This window comes from Pan troglodytes, chromosome 2 (genome assembly GCF_028858775.2).
Source record: "Pan troglodytes isolate AG18354 chromosome 2, NHGRI_mPanTro3-v2.0_pri, whole genome shotgun sequence".
In the NCBI taxonomy this organism is placed as follows: domain Eukaryota; kingdom Metazoa; phylum Chordata; class Mammalia; order Primates; family Hominidae; genus Pan; species Pan troglodytes.
Genome location: NC_086015.1, coordinates 18,933,043 through 18,951,756, shown reverse-complemented (window position 1 = coordinate 18,951,756; position 18,714 = coordinate 18,933,043). Strand labels below are relative to the sequence as shown.

The window sequence follows — 18,714 nt, the reverse complement described above, 5'->3', positions numbered from 1 at the left end:
AAATAAACAGTTAAACTATTATTATTTTTAAAATACCATAACAATATCTTATTTTAAAAGTTTTACAATATAAAATAAGTTAATACAAATGTTTTCTTTACCACACTTTCGAGTAGAAACTTGATGTATACTTAACAAAATTTGCTTTTAACCTTGGTAAAGCAATTAAAAGGTGATTTTCAATAATTTCATTAAAGGAATCAATTTATCTTTAGAAAGATAAATATCCCGAATTAATGGCTACAGAGACTTTCAACTCCCAATTCCCTGTGAACCCACTGGAGGCTTGTTCCTTCTCTCCAATCCCCTGTGATGGTGAGACAAAAATCAGAATATGTGATTTCAAGAAAATCATGGTAGCTTAGTGCTTTGTTTCTTCAGCTAAAGTAAATAACATAGTTATGTTTGGGCTATTTCTTCCTTCACATATGAACTTATTAACTTTCATGTAGTTAAACTTGTAATTCAATCATAAAAAAATGAGTGGGAAAAACTATTGAAATGGGTCATTTTATCCATATTTATGTCTCCAGAAAGCGGCATATCTGTCAGAAATCACTTGCTAAATTCAACCAAATACCGTAACAGGCTTATTATTGCTGGCAGTGCTATCTGAATTGCCAAAGAGGCTCACACAAAAGGTATCCATCAATGTACAGCAACTTAGTTATCAGTGACATCATAAATTATCAACAATTCATTCAACAAATAGTGCCAGGCACTCTTCTAAGTGCTGGATAAGTAATGGTAAACAAAATGTATTCCTGCTCTCACAGCTTACAGTGTGGTAAGGACAGACATTAATCAAATAATCACATAATAGAGTGTGTAATTATAAAGTGAGATAAAGATTATAAAGAAAAGAATAAAAAGAATCTGATTTAGACTGGCAATGGGAATTAGGACTTCCCTGAAGAAGTGATGCTTGAGCCAATATCTGAGGTAGGGTGGGGGTGGGGGGTAAGCTTACACTGTAAGCTACACTGGTCAAGGAAGTTGAAGGTAGGCCAGTGTGTCTAGAGCACAGGAAGCTAGGGGTACCACAGATAAGAAAATAATGAAAAGCCTTGGAAAGGTTTTTAAACATGGAACAGGAAGCCTCTGCCATTACGTGGGTTCTAGTGGCGCCTGAACAACATACTGCCTGTAAGAGAGTTTTGTAAATCATAAAGCACCCTATACTTTGGTTAGTACTATTTAGTTCCACTATTTTGTTTTCCAGACTTTTGTCCTGGATGCCATGTAACTAGCTGAAAGCACAGAGCCAAAACTAGAATCTCGGTGTTCGAATCTATTGTTTTTGCCCCTACACCACACTGCATTAAAATTTCATTATTTATATCACTTAATTAGTCCAATGTCTATACCAGTACTTCATAATGACAATAACTCTATTTACACAGTATTTGCTACATGTCAGGCACTTTTCTAAGCTCTATTATTTACATTAACTCATCTAATCTTCAGTTCAGGAAGGAAGGCTCTATTATTGTCCAGATGAGGACAGTGAGGCTAGGAAAGGTAGCTTACACAAAATCACACTGCTAGTAAAAGTTGGGGAGTTGCTAACCACAACACTAAAACATTTTATGTCTGTGTATGTATGTGTATAAATATCTCTATCTCGAGAGAGAGAAAGAGAGAACTCACACACAGAGAATTATATTCAACTCCAGCCTGGGCGATAGAGTGAGACCCTGGTCTCAAAAAATAAATAAATAAATAAATAAATCATATTCACATGTTTGAGGACCAGCGTCTTACTTTTTTGTATTCCCAGCCTAGCACATAGTGCCTGGAGTATTCGTAGCACTCAGGAAATACCTGATGAACTGAAAATGTATATAAGAGGCTGACGAAGGATTTGAATCTGGAAGTAAAGTGAGTTTCTGAGGCCCTCCTCCCAAGTCATGTATTCATCAGTAATTCATATGAAGGCTGTATTTTCCTCGACTTTCTTATTACATTGAAGATTTGTTCCTCACTACCGTTGCTATATTTCACAGCCTTTGGCTTGGAGACAAAGTGGGATAATGGACAATTACTAGTTCCAACCAACTCTCTAGCCACAAGCAGCCAGTTCTCGATCACATCAAATGCTCTTCCTCCAGGGCCGTTACACGGGCTGTCCTGTCTGGAATGCCATTCCTCCCTTGGGTTCCTCTGTTCAAACATCACTTACTCAGAGAGGCCACCCTGACCATTCCATCTAAATTAATGCCTCAGGTCTTCTTCAGCAGGTCATTTGGCTTCTTTTCTTTCACAGAATTTATGACTCTCTGGAATTATTTGTCTATTCACCCCCCAGCCCCCAACTCTAGTGAGGGCAGGGGTCTTGTACAGCTGGTTCTCCAGATGTGTCCCCAGTGCCTAAAACACTAAGTCAACATGTATTCAGCGAACGAATGAGAAGAGAATCACTCCCGAATTGTGCTCTCTCAAACCCCAAATACCCTTAACGCTTGCCTCTCCTGGTGGCTGTAATCCCATTTTTAACAATAACACCATTTTCAAGTGACTCTGAAGCTCGCAAAGTAGCGTTGACTCCATTTTCTGAGTAGAGCCCCACAAACAATGCTCAGAAGGGAGGTCCGGCCTGGCAAGAATGCGCATGCCCCCCATTTACAGTCGATAAAATTGAGCCTCATTAGGGGATTCGCCAAGGCCGCTGCGAAATAACGAGCAGGAGCCCTGAAAAGGGTCCTGGTTCCGAAAACCTCTTCCCACGAGAGCGCATCGTGGACTCGAAATGCTTCATCACCTTTATTACTATTGTTCCTCAGTACTCATTCGAGACGCGTTCCCGGCGGAGGGAAGCAGCCCACCTGCTGACCCAAGACCAGGCGCCGGCCTCTCCACCCGGCCGCGCCCCTCGCGCCCCGCCCCCGCCGACCCAGCCCCACTCTTCGCCCCGGCCTCTACTCCCGCCCCGCCAGGGCTCCCGCGCCCCATAAGGACCACCCTCTTCCGCCTCAGCCAATCAGCAAAGCTTAGGGGGGCGGTGCCATAGGCCCCGGCCCTCCTATCTGGGCGCCAATTAGCCAGCCCATCCGTCGCTCACGAGGTCGCGCCTCGCACCCGCCTTCCTCCTTTTCTTTTACCCTCCCCTTCAGAAAAAACGGCGGTTGGGCTGCGACGGCCGCCAAAGGCGGACTAGAAGCGGAGGGGTGAAAATCCCGGGAGAGAAGGAAGAAGGGACTGCAGGCGGGAGGAGGAGGAGGAGAAGGAGGAAGGGAGCCCGCCCAGCCGGAGCCATCTCCGTCGAGAACAAAATGGCGGCGCTGGCGGAGGGCCAACTATGAGGCGGGGCCGCGGCCATTCCCCCTCCGCCCCCACCCTTGCGCCGGCCGGGCCGGTCAGGGGGAACCCGCTCGCTTCGCCCGGCCGCGGGCGGGGAGGGGAGGGGAGCGGCCCGGCCCACTATGCAAAGCGCCGGGCGCCGCCGCCGCCACCCCGTGGCAAAGGTAAAAGGGTCGGGTTCAGCTGCCGCCGCGGCGCCTCCATGTCCGCGCGCCAGGCCCGCCCCCTCCGCCGCCGGCCCGAGCCCGCCCGACCCTCTTTCAATTTTACCTCAGGATTTGGCGCCAAAGCGGCCTCGAAGCGGGTCCCGTGTCTGCGGCGGGCGGCCCCCGGCGCGGAGGGCAGGGCGCGGGGAGCCCGGGCTCCCGGTGTCGGCGGATGGCGGGAGCCCGGGGGCCGCGGGCTCGCGGGGCAGCGGGCGAGAGACGAGACGCCGAGGTGGGAGCGGGGTGGCAGGGACGGGCCCGGGGGCGCCGCCGGGGTCGCGGAGAAGGGGGGGTTTGTTATTGTTTTTGTCAGTGAAAGGTCAGAGTTCGTGACCCCGGTGCCGCCGCCGCCGCCGCCCGCGCGCTGGTAGGAGGAGGGCGAATGTTCTTCTTCCTCTTCCCAGCGCCAGCCTCGCCGCCGCCGCGGGGGGCGGGCGAGAACGCGATTGGCTGAGGCGCGCGCGCGCACCGGAACGCCGCAGCCGGCGCTCGGTCCATCCGGCCCGTGGGCTGTGGGGCCCCGGGCGGCGGTGGCTACGTAGCTGCCGCCGGCCTTGGCCGCGGCCGGGCGGGCGGATATGTGGCTTAAATGGCGCAGGCGTCGGGGCTTAGAGGCTGAAGGGCTGGTCGTCCTAAAAACTCGTGGACGTCGCGCACGGTTACCCGGACGCAGGCCCGCCCCTCCGAGGAACCGCGAGCTCCTCGCAGCTGGGTGGGGACCGTCCTCGCAGTGGCGGCCTCCACCCTGCCTTCTCGCTTAGCCAAGGCTTCTGGAAGGCTCGCAAAGTGTCTGTTGTTGGAAGAAGCCGGGCCCTGACTGGCGCGACGGATTCGCCCAGCCGCTCAGCAGAGCGTCTGTAGGTCGGAAGTGGGGGTTATATTGGGTGGGTATTGAGCTCTTCGGCCCTTCCTCGGTACTGATAGTTTTTAATTTAGGTTTTAAAGGTCTAAAGATGCGCCCGTTCTGGCCATCTCAGGTGAAATGTTGAAACGCCCCCAGAACCTATAATTTTTGGTTTCTTAGTAAACATACGATCCAGATCTTGTGTAATTCCATGCCCCTCCTTCTCGAGATTTGGAAGTAGTACATGGTAATAGGGATGTGTAAAGCAGCTTTTAGCAGCATTGCTTAAATTTATTTGAAGAAAATGGCCTGTCTTGATCTTAAACTCTTGGGCTGTAGGTTTTCCTTACATATTTTTCTGTTTTATGTCGTGGTTTTGACTTGCCTGGGAAGGTGCAGGCGCTTATTTATCCTAAATGCCCTGAAGTGTTTAGGCTACAGGCTGTAGATCTTATACTGATTTTTTTTCTTCAGTTTTCTTGCTTATTAAGAATAAATATTGACTCCAGAATGGATGGGTTAACTTTTTTCCCCACACAGTATCCATTTGGGTTTTTATCAGGATGACTCCAACTTTTAGTATTTTTTTTTCCATAATCTTACAATATTTCTATTTGGTAAAAAATGTTTTAAACACACCTATTTCCCCTTCCTCCTTTTTCTGACGTTGCAAAATTGGGAAAAGAGCTTTTTTCATGGTAAAGCACAGCTCTTGAAATTGGAAGAGGCCTTAAGGGAATGTGGTCAAATTTTTTTCTTGCAGAAAGATTTTCCGATTTTAGGGGTGAAGTGGGTGAGAACTAGAAAGGTCAAGTGATGTGCCTGAGATGCAAAAGCAATTGCTTTTTTGCATTTTTGAAATTTGCTGTTTGATATTGGAATACATTCTTAAATAAATGTGGATCATTTTAATGCACATTTCTCACTTTTTTTGCTAATGACTTATTACTTGCTGTTTATTTTAGAATATGCTTTTTGTCTAATGATGTTAGATAAAAAGCAAATTTGGAGCAGTTTTCTTATTCGAGTTCAAAATGGTTCATAAAGCAGCGAAGACAACTCAAAACATCAGTAACACATTTGGCCCAGGAACTGCTAACAAACATACAGTGCAGTGGTGGCTTAAGAAGTTTTGCAAGGAAGAGAGCCTTGAAGATGAGGAACGTGATATGGGCCATGGGAAGTTGACAACGACCAATTGAGAGCAATCATTGAACTACATGAAAAATTACAGAAGAACTCAGCGTTGACTATTCTACGGTCATTAGGGTCGCTCAGCATTAGAAGCAAATCGGAAAGGTGAAAAAGCTTGATAAGTGGGTGCCTCATGAGCTGAGCGGAAATCAAAACTATCGTTTTGAAGTGTAGTCTTCTTTTATGCTACGCAATAACAAACCATTTCTCAATCGGATTGTGACATGTAACGAAAAGTGAATTTTATACAACAACCAGCTCAGTGGTTGGACCAAGAGGCAGCTCCAGAGCAGTTCCCAAAGCCAAACTTGCACCAAAAAAAAGGTCATGGTCACTGTTTGGTGGTCTGCTGCCCATCTGATCCACTAGTTTTCTGAATCCTGGCGAAACCATTACATCTGAGAAGTATGCTCAGCAAATTGGTAAGATGCACCGAAAACTGCAATACCTGCTGCCTGCATTGGTCAACAGAAAGGGCCCAATTCTTCTCCACGACAACACCTGACTGCGTGTTGCACAACCAGTGCTTCAAAAGTTGAAGGAATTGGGCTACAAAGTTTTGCCTCATCCACCATATTCACCTGACCTTTCGCCAACTGACTACCACTTCTGCTAGCATCTTGACAACTTTTTGCAGGGAAAACACTTCAGCATGATGCAGAAAATGCTTTCCAAGAGTTCGTCAAATCCTGAAGCACGGATTTTTATGCTACAGGAATAAACAAACATTTCTCATTGGCAAAAATGTGTTGATTGTAATGGTTCCTGTTTTGATTAATAGAATATGTTTTAGCGTAGTTACAATGATTTAAAATTCGCAGTCTGGAAATTTAATTTTTGCATCAACCTAATATTTCTATGGTAAATCCTTGCAAACATGGAAACAATGCATTTGGCCCAGTGCTTTGTGGTTGTGTACTCTTTTTCTTTCTTTTTTTAATAGATGGCATTGGCCGGGCATGGTGGCTCATGCCTGTAATCCCAGCATTTTGGGAGGGTGAGGTGGGTGGATCACCTGAGGTCAGGAGTTCAAGACCAGCCTGACTAACATGGTAAAACCCCATCTCTACTAAAAATACAAAAAAATTAGGCGGGGTGGCGGGCATCTAATTCCAGCTACTTCATGAGGCTGCAACAGGAGAATCATTTGAACCCGGGAGGCAGAGGTTGCAGTGAGCCGAGATCACACCATTGCACTCCAGCCTGGGCGATGAGTGAAACTGTCTCAAAAAAAAAAAAAAAGTTGGGGTCTCGCTGTGTTGACCAGGCTGGTCTCGAACTCCTGGCCTCAAGTGATCCTCCCATCTTGGCCTCCCAAAGTGTTAGGATTACAGGCGTGAGCCACCGCACCCTGCCTGGTTGTGTACTCTTTCAAATACTAAGTTTTTAATGTTAAATGCTGCTTTTAGATACACTGTAAAAATTCACCTATCAATGAGTTTTTTTATTAAAAACATTGCAATTGTACTAGACTTTTATACTAGACTAGCAATAATTGTATTAGACTAGCAATTGTACTAGACTAGCAATAATTCAGGCTTCAATGTTGGTTTATAGTTTTCTCATTTCTTTCATTTAATAGCTCTGTAAAATGAAGCAGTTACTTCCATTTTCCTGAGGTGAGATAAGTTAAGTGCCCTGCACAATGTTATAGGTCCAGTAAGTGAGACTGGAGCTCTGATCTAATCCCTTTGACGTTAAAGTTTGTGCAGTAAACCAGCTATGTCAGTTTGCCACATTTGTAATAGTGTTCAATAAATTTTCACTTAAAGGTTTAATATTAAAGTAGTAGCAAGAATTCATAACCTTAATTGGCTTTAACAGCTTTTCTTTCCCTGAAAACAGATGCATATGTACACATGCACACAGATTGCTTACAATATCAGCACATAAAAGGCCTTTGCACATTGAAGTCGGCACTGCTTTGGTGCCTTTTTTGTTTTTTGGCTCGGTGTTTTGACTGCAAGTCTTTTTGGATAGAATTTTATAGTTAGAAAGTAGCTAACACTTGGGTTTTATAGGCACAAAAAACAAGTCTTATACTAGCTGTACTTTATTTTTTGAGTTCTTATTAATGAGGAACATCCACTTTTGCATTGACAGTGATTTCAAGATTGCTTTATCAGCCTTTAAAGGATTCTTGACTAGTCATGCACATCAGAACTGCCAGGTCCCCAGTGGTTCTGAAGCAGTAAGCTTTGGGTGGGCTCTGGCATCAGCACTTTCACTAAGCTTCACAGATAATTCTGATGCATACTCCAGGCCTGAACCACTGATCAATTTGAAACATGCATAACAAAGCAAAAAAAGTTTTGTTTCACCTTTTGAAATACAGCTAACTCTTTTACCATGCCAGAGATCATTCAGAGAGACAGGTCCTTGCTCCGGAGTGATATAGATCTGGCAGTACCCAGCCCTTGTGTGTGTGCGTTAGCTCAGCACCTGCCCACACTGCGAGCCCCCGTAGGATGTGCCTTGTCCTTCCCTGTTTCAGCACTTAACACAATACCTGGTACAGAGTATGTAGTGGGCATCTGTTGAATGAATGCTTTTCCCAGTAGCAGTGTATTCATACAATATTAATATAATTGTCCCCTGGTTTACAGATAAAAATGAAAGCATCAAGTGCCCAGTGAGTGAGACCCAGGTGTTCTTCCTCCACCCCTAGTGGTCCCCTGGGCAGGTCTTTTTTTTTTGTAACACCAGTCTGTTCTGTAGTCAATCATTGATTGACTTGTCTGTGAACTTGGAGGAACTGTTTCATAGTTTCATTAGCACAGAGTAAACGTGTTTGCCATGCAAGGTTATTTTGCATCTGCATTTAAGTGATAATGTTGAATCAATGAAAAGTTTTGATTAAGCAATAGTTGTAGATATGCTAAGTTTTTCAAATTACTAATATCAAGTGGAGATTGTTTTTACTTTTAAGGGGATTGCTTTTGTGATAGCATAAATAATGGTTTTCCTTTTTTGTAATGTAAATTAATTGCTGGCAACTTTTGTATTCCCATAGACTGGGGAAGCTTAATTGCCTTTATAAGTACTTATGTACAACTTTGTATCAAATTTTCTGTAATAGTTTATGCTTTAGTACTATATATGTACTAATAATTTTATCTGACTTCTGTTTATATCGTTTGTACAATTACATGGTTGTAAAATAAACTTTTAAACATCACGTAATTGCTGTTAGCCACCCATCCCCACCCCCTTTTTTTAACTGTGGAATCTGAGTCAGGTACAGTGGCTTACGCCTGTAATCCCCGTGCTTTGGAAGACTCGGGCAGGTGGATTGCCTGAGTTTGAGACCAGCGTGGGCAACATGGCGAAACACTGTCTCCACTAAAAAATACAAAAATTAGCTGGGGTTGGCCTGCCCCTGTAGTCTCAGCTACTCAGGAGGCTGAGATAGGAGGAATGCTTGAGCCTGGGGAGGTAGGGAAGTCAAGGCTGCAGTAAGCCATGGTTGTGCCACTGCACTCCAGCCTGGGTGACAGAGCAAGACCCTGTCTCAGAAAAAAAGTATGGAATCTGGACAGATAGATACAATCTCTGAAGAGCAGATTGCACATTCCTTACACTTAATACCTTATCCTGTTTAATCTTACAATAACCTTGTGAAGTAGATGGTATTATCCTGTTTTTACAGCTAAATAGGCCGAGACCTAAACAAAGAGGATGATTCCTCCAAAGTTGCCTGGCTAGCAAGGGGTGGAACATTTATTAGTAGCTCTCTCTGCTTGTTTGTTCTCTTCTGTCCTTGAGGGCTGTGAGAGGAAGAAAACTCTTCTATGCATCTCCATGCTGTGTCAAAGTCAAGCTCTAGCACAGCCTGCCAGGCTATTTGGGGAGGCCTCAAGTTCTATATAAATGGCCCTTGTTCTTCCCAAGAGGAGAATAGAGAAAGGCTGTTTTCCCTGTGGTGGATTAATGGTATGAGAATGCAGGGACACCAAGAATGCATTTCCTAGCCTCTTCCTGAACTGCTTTTCTGAGACTCACACCCCTTTAGTCTCTGGGGCTTCCTGGGCCTTGAAAAAGTGTTACTTCCAAGTTGTACTTGGCTCAAATATCTCAGAATAGTAGTTCTGTCCTTTGAGATAGGCATGAACCTCTTTGAGAATCGGATGGAAAGTTACATTCTCAGAAAAATGCACTGACCCTTGATCCCTGTTTTTAGAGTATGTGTTGTTCCAAGGGAAGTTTTTTGTTTTTTAAATGTTACCTAAGTAGGAACTGTCTGTGTCAATCTTAAGGATAAGAGGTGGAGGGGAGAGTTCTACTGGTGAGCATGTAGACTTAGCCGTTTGTTTTCAGTTAAGTATAATAACCTTGGTATTAGCCATGCATGTGTCCCTGAGTCCCCAGCCTCTTCTAGTTCTTTTGTTCCCCTCCATTGCCCCTCCATCCCCCCACCAGAAAGAAAACTTATTTTCTGCTAGCATGGCGTTAGGGAATCTTAGGATGTCATGATACTTCACAGAGATTCCTAACTGATCCCCGTCTTCAGTCCCATCCTGGCCTTCCAAGACACCTGTGCCTCCAGTTTGTGAGCCTCCAGGGGCAGAAGCCCTTTTGTGTCTTCACTGGCATCCCCGTCTGAGCACTTTGGTGATTATTTTCTTGTGTCTGCATGTTATATCTTCCAAAAATGGGTTGACATTTTCTATACCTTGTGTCTCCTCTAGAACTATCCTTTGGGTTATATCTTTTTATTCACTTGCTGGCTTTAGTGAATTTGAGGAGGGAGCTAAGAAATGCATGTTTTCTAGTCATCTATTGCATAATTAATCATACCCAAACTCAATGGCCTAAAGACTAACAGTCACTTTTTTTTTTTTTTTTTAATGAAAATCTTTTAATTCTAGGGGAGTCAAGTTGTTCTCTCTTGGCATACCTCATGGTCACATGGCTGGAGTCATCTGAAAGGTTCCCTTATACGTCTGTGATTAATACTTGCTGTCAGTGTGAACACCTACATGTGGCCACAAAGTAAGATTCATTGAGTAGTACTGTAGCTGCATTTTTAAAAGAGCTAATTTTATGCCTATAATAACTTTCATAATTATATGTGTTAGAATAATCAAGTCTCATGCTTTAGGGCATAGCCAATTACTGTAGCCTTCAAGAAGTAAGTTATTTTCTCATGTATGCTGCTCACAACAGGATAGCTCCATTACACATTCATGAATTCTAGTGTGGCATTATTAAGGGCTGGTAAGTACAGGCCACTGGATTTGAAGGACCACAGACTTACTGGAGATGACAATTCTTGAACATCCTGGTCTCCCGCTTGTATGTGTTACTTAGTTCTAAGGAGCATAGGGCTTATTGACTACACTTTATCACAAGATAGATTTTTGGATACAGCTGTTGATGAACATACCGAAGATGAGATTTGAATATTGATGAGAACTTGAGGTCATTTAGGGCAGTTTACATTTGAGTGGGTAATCTTTATATATAAACAAGGGTAGTCATCACTGTTGAAAATGCTTTAGGGCCACTTGGCATGAAACGTTTTAAAGTTCTACAATAGAACTTTAAAGAACTCTCAGTTCCTGAAGGATTTTTATAATGTATAATTTACAAATACAGATAAATGGGGTTTTCTCTTAATTGCTACAGTATCCATTTCCGAATCAGAAGAATTTGTGTAAACTTTACCATGAATTTTATATCTTTTTCCAAAACCTTGTTAGTTTTGAAGCCAGCCAAAAAACAAAACTGGAAACGTCATTACATTTCCATCCATTTTGCAACCCATTCCCAGAGTTTGAAAAACATGGCTCCAAGCTAAAACAAAAAACAAAAACAAAAAACAAAAACAAAAAAAAACTTGTTTTCAGCTTGCTTCATACAGATTTTATTTTGTGCAAGCCTCTCTTTTGCTCTTGTGGAAGTGCTGCCTCTCTACACTGGCTCTATCACAACAGCAGCATGAAAGACGATCAAAATTAGAGAATGAGGCATGTCATTCTGCTGTCAACACAGAATGCCCCTTCCGGTATGACAGCTTCAAATGATCTGGACAAGGAAGATCCCAAGTTCATGTAGAGAATTTGTTCTGCAGAATCTCATGTGATCACTAGGATATTATGAGGGTGGTCATAGGGTCATCAAACTTCTCCAGAGGAAAGTTTTGTGGAAGGAGATGTTTAACCGGCTGGGTGCCACGTTGGTGTAGTCCTGTTTCTACCTCAGTTAGACTGGTTTTCCTCCTCAAATATTACTGTGGGCGTGTATTTCTCCTGTAATGTTTGGCATACTGTCATAGTCTTAAAGGCTTCTTGTAATCTTGTCTGATGATACCAGTGCCACTTCTCATGCCTTATAACATTTTCAGATACTCTTGGGTCTCACTTTCTCAAGCTAAGGATCTGAATATTCACTGCAGATACACCTGTAAACTGCCACTTCTACCACAGACTCAGTCTGGTGACAAACCGAGATCACTGCCAATGACTGAACTAAGTTTTTATTCGTTATTCATGGTGGCTGAGCTACCACCTCCTCTATCTTCCCTCCTACCTCCCTCCATCCTGCCTGTGCACAGAATCTCCTGAGGTGCTTGTAGAAACTGAAGATGCCTGGATCCCACCCCAGACTACCTACCCAGAGGGAACCCCAGGAGGTGAGGTGTGGGCCACAGGAGGAGCCTTGAGGAAGTCCCCTCTAGCTCTCGAGGAGGAACAGCCAGAGAGCCAGAGGGGACTTCCTCAAGGCTTCTCCTGTGGCAGGGAGGAGCAGCCTTGGTAGAGTGGGGCACTACCAAGGATAGGGCAGCCTTGGTAGAGTGGCCTCATTCTGGTTGTAGCATGTTGCAAATTTGTGGTCTCTTGCCCCACACTGCTTTGACTTCACATGACCCACAGGCTCTGGAGTGTGCATTGCTTGCATTACCTTATGTTTCTGAAAATAGTCCCCCTCCCCTGGAGGCGCATCCCCCAGGACACAGAGGTGTTCTGTGAACATGCACACCCTCTTCTTGGAACTGGTGCAACAACGGTATGATGGCTGCCTTCCCAATACAAAACTTGTCAATTCACATAGCATACATGTTAACCATAACCTTCAGACTTGTCATATACAATACAGATTCTTAAGGGTTTGAGAATGTAGGTTGAGCATCCCCAATCCAAAAATTTAATCTGAAATGCTCCAAAATCTGAAACTTTTTGTGCACCTACATGACGCTCAAAGGAAATGCTTATTGGAGCATTTCGGATTTTCAGATTAGGGATGCTCAACTGGTTAAGTATCTGCAAATATCCCAAAATCTGAAAAAAAATTCTAAATCCAAAATACTTGTCCTAAGCATTTTGGATAAGATGCTCAATCTGTAGCAAGTAACTAAGAATTTATGAGGTTATTGTTGTTTATAAATTCATCATAGAAATTCTGCTGTTTGTTTCCTCATACGAGAAAAATGTGCTAAATCCATGAAGTCACTTAGACTCCTCATATTTGAGTACGCATCTTAATATGTCAATGAATAACAACACTAGGAGTGTATGTTAAAAAAATTTTTTTAAAGCATGTATGCTTTGGGTTTTAAATATCTAGATTCCCACATTCAGTTGAGGTAAATCTTGTGCATCTGATTGTAGAAAAAATAGAATTATATTCATTTTTACAATATATTGAATTAAAGTTGGGTTATGTGCATGGATTGTAAACTGTGATAAAATTTAATGATTTTTGCTTGGATAATGAAATGCAAAATTGAGTTTGTCTTAGTGTCCTATTTATTCTGACTTCAGAGGAAAAGGTCCTAGTGATTGGTCCTCTGCAGCCAGAGATTTCTGTCAAATTTAGGAAATAATTCACATTGCAGGTGTCAGAGAATTGCTCCTAGTGTCAGCTCATACACATTCAAAAGAGACATTATAGTGAAGCAGTTACAAAGGTGGGCTTTGCCAATTTTGTGTGTGACCCTGGACAGGTGACTTCATGTTTCTAATCCCATTTCCTTATGTGCAAAATGGGTAATAACTTACCTCAGCAGGTCCCTGGGAGAATTAAATGAAAGAACAGGGTTAAAGTGCTAGACACTTCTTTGTTGCTAATAATCATACAAAGGTCTCCTAAGAACCTGAGAGGTCAGTACTGTTTTGCTACTGATTTAACAATTGTCTTTCATTAGGAGCCTAAAAGATCAGTGATATCAAATCAGCTTTCCCCGTGCCACTTACCTTAATACTTAGCAAACATATATAATAGATGCCTAAATAATTGCCCTGTGAGTATTCTATTACAGATCATCCCCAAAATATAGGAAAAAGCATAGCCCTTGCACTCTGTTAATCCAAACTATAGTCTTTCCAGAAGATTTGGTCCAGAGAGTGGACACTGGTGAATCCCCAGCAGCTGCCCCCACAGCTGACTGTTCGGTGCCAATCATGGTGGTCCCTCTTACGAAGATTAAGCTCAGGAGTTGGCAGGTGTAAGTAAGTGTGAACCTGGAGAATGGGAAGGGCCTGTGGGTGCTTCTAAGAAAAAGCTAGCTACACGAAGCCAAGCTGTCTGTCCTTGGTGGCTGTGAACAGGGAATTTTATAGTGTAGCCCCAACCATCAGTGGCAGTCAGCAATAAACTGCTTGGGAACCAACCCTGGAATCAAGCTGACACTGCATGGCAAGTCAGAAAAACCAAATCCCCCTGCTTTTGGATCTCCTTTTAACTGATTTCCAAATTGTTTAAACCAGATTGAGATTGGTTTCCATTTACCTGCTGCTGAAAACAGACATCTTAGTGTAGATATATCTGTCCTCTCCTGACCATGAATGTGTGGAGGCACAGAAGCTTCCATGATCATAGAAACCACAAAACAGGCTGGGGGACAGTGGCTCATGCCTGTAATCCCTGTACTTTTGGAGGCCGAGGCAGGTGGATTGCTTGAGCCTAGAAGTTCAAGGCCAGCCTGGACAACATAGTGAGACCCAATCTCTAAAACAAAATAGCTGGGCGTGGTGGCACATGCCTGTGGGCCCAGCTACTTTGGAAGGCTGAGGTGGGAGGATCGCTTGAACCTGGGAGGTCGAGGCTACAGTGAGCCATGACTGCACCACTGCACTCCAGCCTGGGTGACAGAGTGAGATCCTGTCTCAAAAAAAAAAAAAAAAAAAAAAGAAAAGAAAAGAAAGAAAAAAGAAAAACCAAGAAACACAGGCTGAATCAACAGAAGAATATTCCAGCACATTGTTGACTGACCTGCATCAGAAAGAAACTCAGGTTCCAAGCCTGGTCCTACCACCTTAGCCCAGGTGGCCTCAGTCACCATCTAGGGCTTGCTTCTGTGTTCAGTGTATACTGCTGCTGAAAACAGAGAAAACGAAAGGCCGGATTAGAGGAAAAAAGGACTCTGTCACCCTTCAATTGCTGCAACAGGGTTGCTGGGGTCCTCAGCACTGGCCTGCATGGTGCACGCCCAAAGATCAGAGCAAGCATCAGCCCATCGGGCCACACATTTTCCCAGAACCAGGCTGCATACAAGGGAGAATAAGTCTATTAGCTAGTCAGCCTGCTCAGAAAAACTTAAAGCATATTTCTGATATGTAAAGGAATTATTATTATTAGAGACAGGGACTTGCTCTGTTGCCCAGGCTGGAGAGCAGTGGCATGATGATGGCTTGCTGTAGCATCAACCTCCTAGGCTCAAGTGATCCTGCCTCAGCCTCCCAAGTAGCTGGGACTACAGACGCGCATCACCACACCTGGCTACTTTTTGTATTTTTAGTAGAGAGAGAGTTTCTCGCCATGTTGCCCAGGCTGGTGTTGAACCCCTGGGCACAAGCAATCCACCTGCCTTGGCCTCCCAAAGTGTTGCGATTACAGGCGTGAGCCACTGCACTCAGCCAAAAGAATTATTACGACCCAGGAACATACACTACTGTTTATGTTTCTGGTGTGCTTTGTATTAGTAATAAGGAACAGAATTCTTCCTACTTACTAAGACTAACCCAGACTCAAGAAACACATTCAATCTGCAGGGAAAGTGTGAAGCCAGTATTCATGTGAAATAGGTGCTGCTTGTTTTCAGTAAAACTTTGAGTTTTATTATAAACCTTTATTGATTCTGAGAAGCAGGCAGAGGCCAACCCTGTGAAGGTCTGTGCTTTCCTGAGGTAATTAAAATGAAAGAGAAGATTAGATTCCATGACCAAAGTTCAGCCTTACTGTGTTAGGGTTTCTCTTCCTTGCCATTTTTTTTTTTAAGACATGATCTCACTCTGTTACCAGGGTAGAGTGCAGTGTCATGATCATAACTCACTGCAGTCGTGACCTCCTGGGCTAAAGCAATCCTCCTGTCTCAGCCTCCTAAGTAGTTAGGACTATAGGCATAAGCCACTATGCCTGGCTGATTTTTAATTTAGAGTTGGGGTCTCACTATATTGCCTGGGCTGGTCTAGAACTCCTGGACTCAAGCAGTCCTCCTGCCCCAGCCTTCCAAAGTGCTGGGATTACAGGCATGAGCCACCACACCTGGCCCCAATTTTCATGGATAAGGAAAAAGGTCTTCTGTGTATTGTCTTCATTTTGTGCTGTTAAAGAGCAGGGCCCACGACTTTGATAAACCAGTGGGGAAGGGCATGGTGTTATTATACAAAGTAAAAGTAAAGTTATGGGCCCTGCTCTTTTCAGACCACTTTCACAAACATTCCATTTGTGCCTTTTCCCCTGAACCTGTGGGAGAAGCTAGAATGATCTCCATGTAATAGAAGAAGACACCAAAGCTCAGAGCAACTTAAGTGAGTGGCTCGTCTATGCTGCTTCTTCCTGATAAACATGGCCTTTGCTGGGGGTGCACAGTAAAGGGGCTGCTCTGTGCCCAGTGAGCAGAGGGGCAGAGCAGTTATTATGGGGGACTTCGAGCAGCATCTCCGTGGTGTCACGGCTGGTCATATCCCCAGCATCTGGGTCCAGTGGGAAGGAGCACCCTCTGACCGGGTGGGATGGCTTCATCCCTAGTAGAAAAGGTAGCAGAAATTAGCCTGAAATGAGTACACAAAGAACCACAGGAAGGACTTGTAATACAAGGTCCAGATAAAAAGGTAATCCCTTGCCCAGTCACACATGAGCCCCTGCCAGTTTCCTTTTACAGAACCTGTCCAGTGTGTTTTTCATCTATAACCCAGACATTTTTATTAGGGTAACTATCCACTGAGAAATAAAAGCCCTATTACCTCTTTACAGAGCATCCAAAATAGGATGATGATATAAAGTAAAAGAGGCCTTCTGATGACTTTCAGACCCGTGATTCTATCTGGAACTCAGAAACTGACCATGGGCAGCAATGTGAGCAGACTGGGGAAACTTCCCCCTGCCTGGTACTGAAGTCCTGCTCTGCTCAACAGCTCTAGGAAGCCCATTTCAGTGTCTGATGATGAAAATGATTCAGTTGGAATTAAGCCCTCAAAAATTAACAAAAACACTGTCTAATCACTTAGTGTGAACCATTAGTTACATGTTTAATGCAAACATTTTAAAAGAACTGCAAACTGGAAAAAAAAATTCCCCTGAAAATATTTAATGCAAGTAAGTCCAGAGATGGTGCTTTTTACAAAAAGTTTGTCAGCAAATTCCCTTTTTTGTAGGGGACAGGGCAGCAACAGAATGGGGACGGGATATCAAACAATTGATTTTTATTGCAGTAAGAGTAACAAGGAATCCCACCCCTCACATGCCCTTTGCTTTATGTAAAAACCTGTCCAGCAGAATAAGCAACAGTCACCCTCAGGAGGCGATTTAGCCCCAAGTGCCCATAGAACAGCCTCAGGCCACGACTTCTGTGCTCCCTCGCTGTTCCCAGAGCCATCTGCCAAGACCAGGAATTCACCTTTGGAGTCTAACTTGTTTTCTCTTTTTTTCACCTCTCAAAAAATAAAAAGCCTTCAGTAATACAGCCCAAGGATTACCGTGCGTCTAAAAGAAGGATAGATTCCCATAAACAATGTTGTCAGCTTGAGTGAGGTAAACACAGAAAGGCACACAATAAATTAAAGCAGACCCTGACTCTTCAGAGGCCCTGCGGTGACCTCTGGGGGGCCAGATCTGCCAGTGGCTGCATTTCCAGCACTGACATAGTGTTGAGGACTGCTCTGGGGGAGGAGGGACCCCTCCTTTAATAAGTTATGTTAGTATACAGGTCACAAGGTCGACTGGAGGAGAAAATCCTCCCCTTCCTATCTGGTGGGGCGCAGCCCCTCTAAAGTGATGTGTGCTTGCACACCAGCAAGCCACAGCCAGGTCTGCACAAATCCATTTTATGTACACCCTTGTTAGAAAACTGGTGGCACATTAGTCCACAGGATTCCATCTGTTATTGACTTAAGTAAATCACTTAGAAAACACAAAATTGGAGGTTGCAGCTCCGTAAAATAATAAAGTGCTTTCGATGAGAGTAGCTGTTACTGATAGCTTCTCATTTCACCTGAGGCACCACAATCAATTTTTGAAAGGTGATAAGATTTATCATGAGTAAAAACTGTAAGAGCTTCTTTCTACTAAAAAGCCTGCATTTCTAAATGTACTTTTCATTGGTTTCCACATCTTCATCTTACTAAATTTTAACTCACTGCGGGGTAAGGAAATAGTTTATTACCGGGTGGCGGGTGGGGGTAGGGGTGGAAAACACAGAAAAGGAGAGGTCCATAAATATCCCTTAAGGATTCCACTCATGAAGATGTTGGCAAGGGCAGGGGAGTGGTGGGGCGGTTATAGCAAAAAAGGTCAGGCCTCATTGCTGAATCCAGGTGTGTGTCCGGATGAGTTGAGCCACAGCTTAGCTTCTAAAAGCATTCACATATTGACCTAAGAATTTGTTACAAGTCCACATGCTTGATTAACTGCTATAACACACTCGCATCTTCCATGGCCTCGATCCACCTATAAAACAAAACAGAGAGGACATTTGGTTTTGCGGCTCTGCCTATGACTCTGGTCACAGAACCTAGAAAAGACTGGACTAGTAGATTCCTCTTAGTTTGAAGTCAAGGACCATGTCGTAGTTGTATTTGTTTCTCAAACATGTTTTCTATATTCAGCAAAAGGCCTGGAACACAGGGCAAAAGTTTACTGAATCAATGCATCCTTGATTCATGAATGAATCAAAACAGTCTAAACATGATTGTGACAAAGAACAGGTAGTTCTGCAGTTCTGCTATGGCC

At 43.9% G+C, this 18,714-nt stretch overlaps 3 protein-coding genes across 24 annotated transcripts in view; 1 reads left to right on the top strand and 2 right to left on the bottom strand.

The window, feature by feature from the left end:
• Positions 1-3,703, bottom strand: part of NR2C2 (nuclear receptor subfamily 2 group C member 2) — a 114,992-nt gene extending 111,289 nt beyond the window's left edge. For 6 of the 20 annotated variants that reach the window (XR_008547215.2, XM_001158643.7, XM_001158452.7 and 3 more), the window contains exon 1: positions 3,571-3,703. The gene's annotated coding sequence lies outside the window, so the exon portion shown is untranslated. Of the gene's footprint in view, positions 1-2,761; positions 2,902-3,570 lie in introns of those variants that run through there. The other 14 variants (XM_063805445.1, XM_063805439.1, XM_063805442.1 and 11 more) reach the window with 9 other exon arrangements.
• On the top strand, positions 3,471-8,722 carry LOC100613308 (myosin heavy chain IB-like). Its single transcript, XM_063805454.1, has 2 exons — positions 3,471-4,390; positions 5,316-8,722. The coding sequence occupies exon 1, from the start codon at positions 3,503-3,505 to the stop codon at positions 3,875-3,877; it is 375 nt and encodes a 124-aa protein (XP_063661524.1). The 5' UTR covers positions 3,471-3,502; the 3' UTR covers positions 3,878-4,390; positions 5,316-8,722.
• An 8,452-nt stretch (positions 8,723-17,174) lies between these two features.
• FGD5 (FYVE, RhoGEF and PH domain containing 5) overlaps positions 17,175-18,714 on the bottom strand; it is a 123,474-nt gene continuing 121,934 nt past the window's right edge. For all 3 annotated transcript variants that reach the window (XM_516303.8, XM_003309639.6, XM_009444940.5), the window contains one exon: positions 17,175-18,432. In XM_516303.8, the coding sequence (XP_516303.5) occupies positions 18,396-18,432 (37 nt within the window). In that variant the 3' untranslated portion in view covers positions 17,175-18,395. The remainder of the gene's footprint in view (positions 18,433-18,714) is intronic.

What these genes read in the sequence shown, in the direction of transcription:
- LOC100613308 (XM_063805454.1), top strand. Translation starts at nt 3,503, where the DNA reads ATGTCCGCGCGCCAGGCCCGCCCCCTCCGCCGCCGGCCCGAGCCCGCC.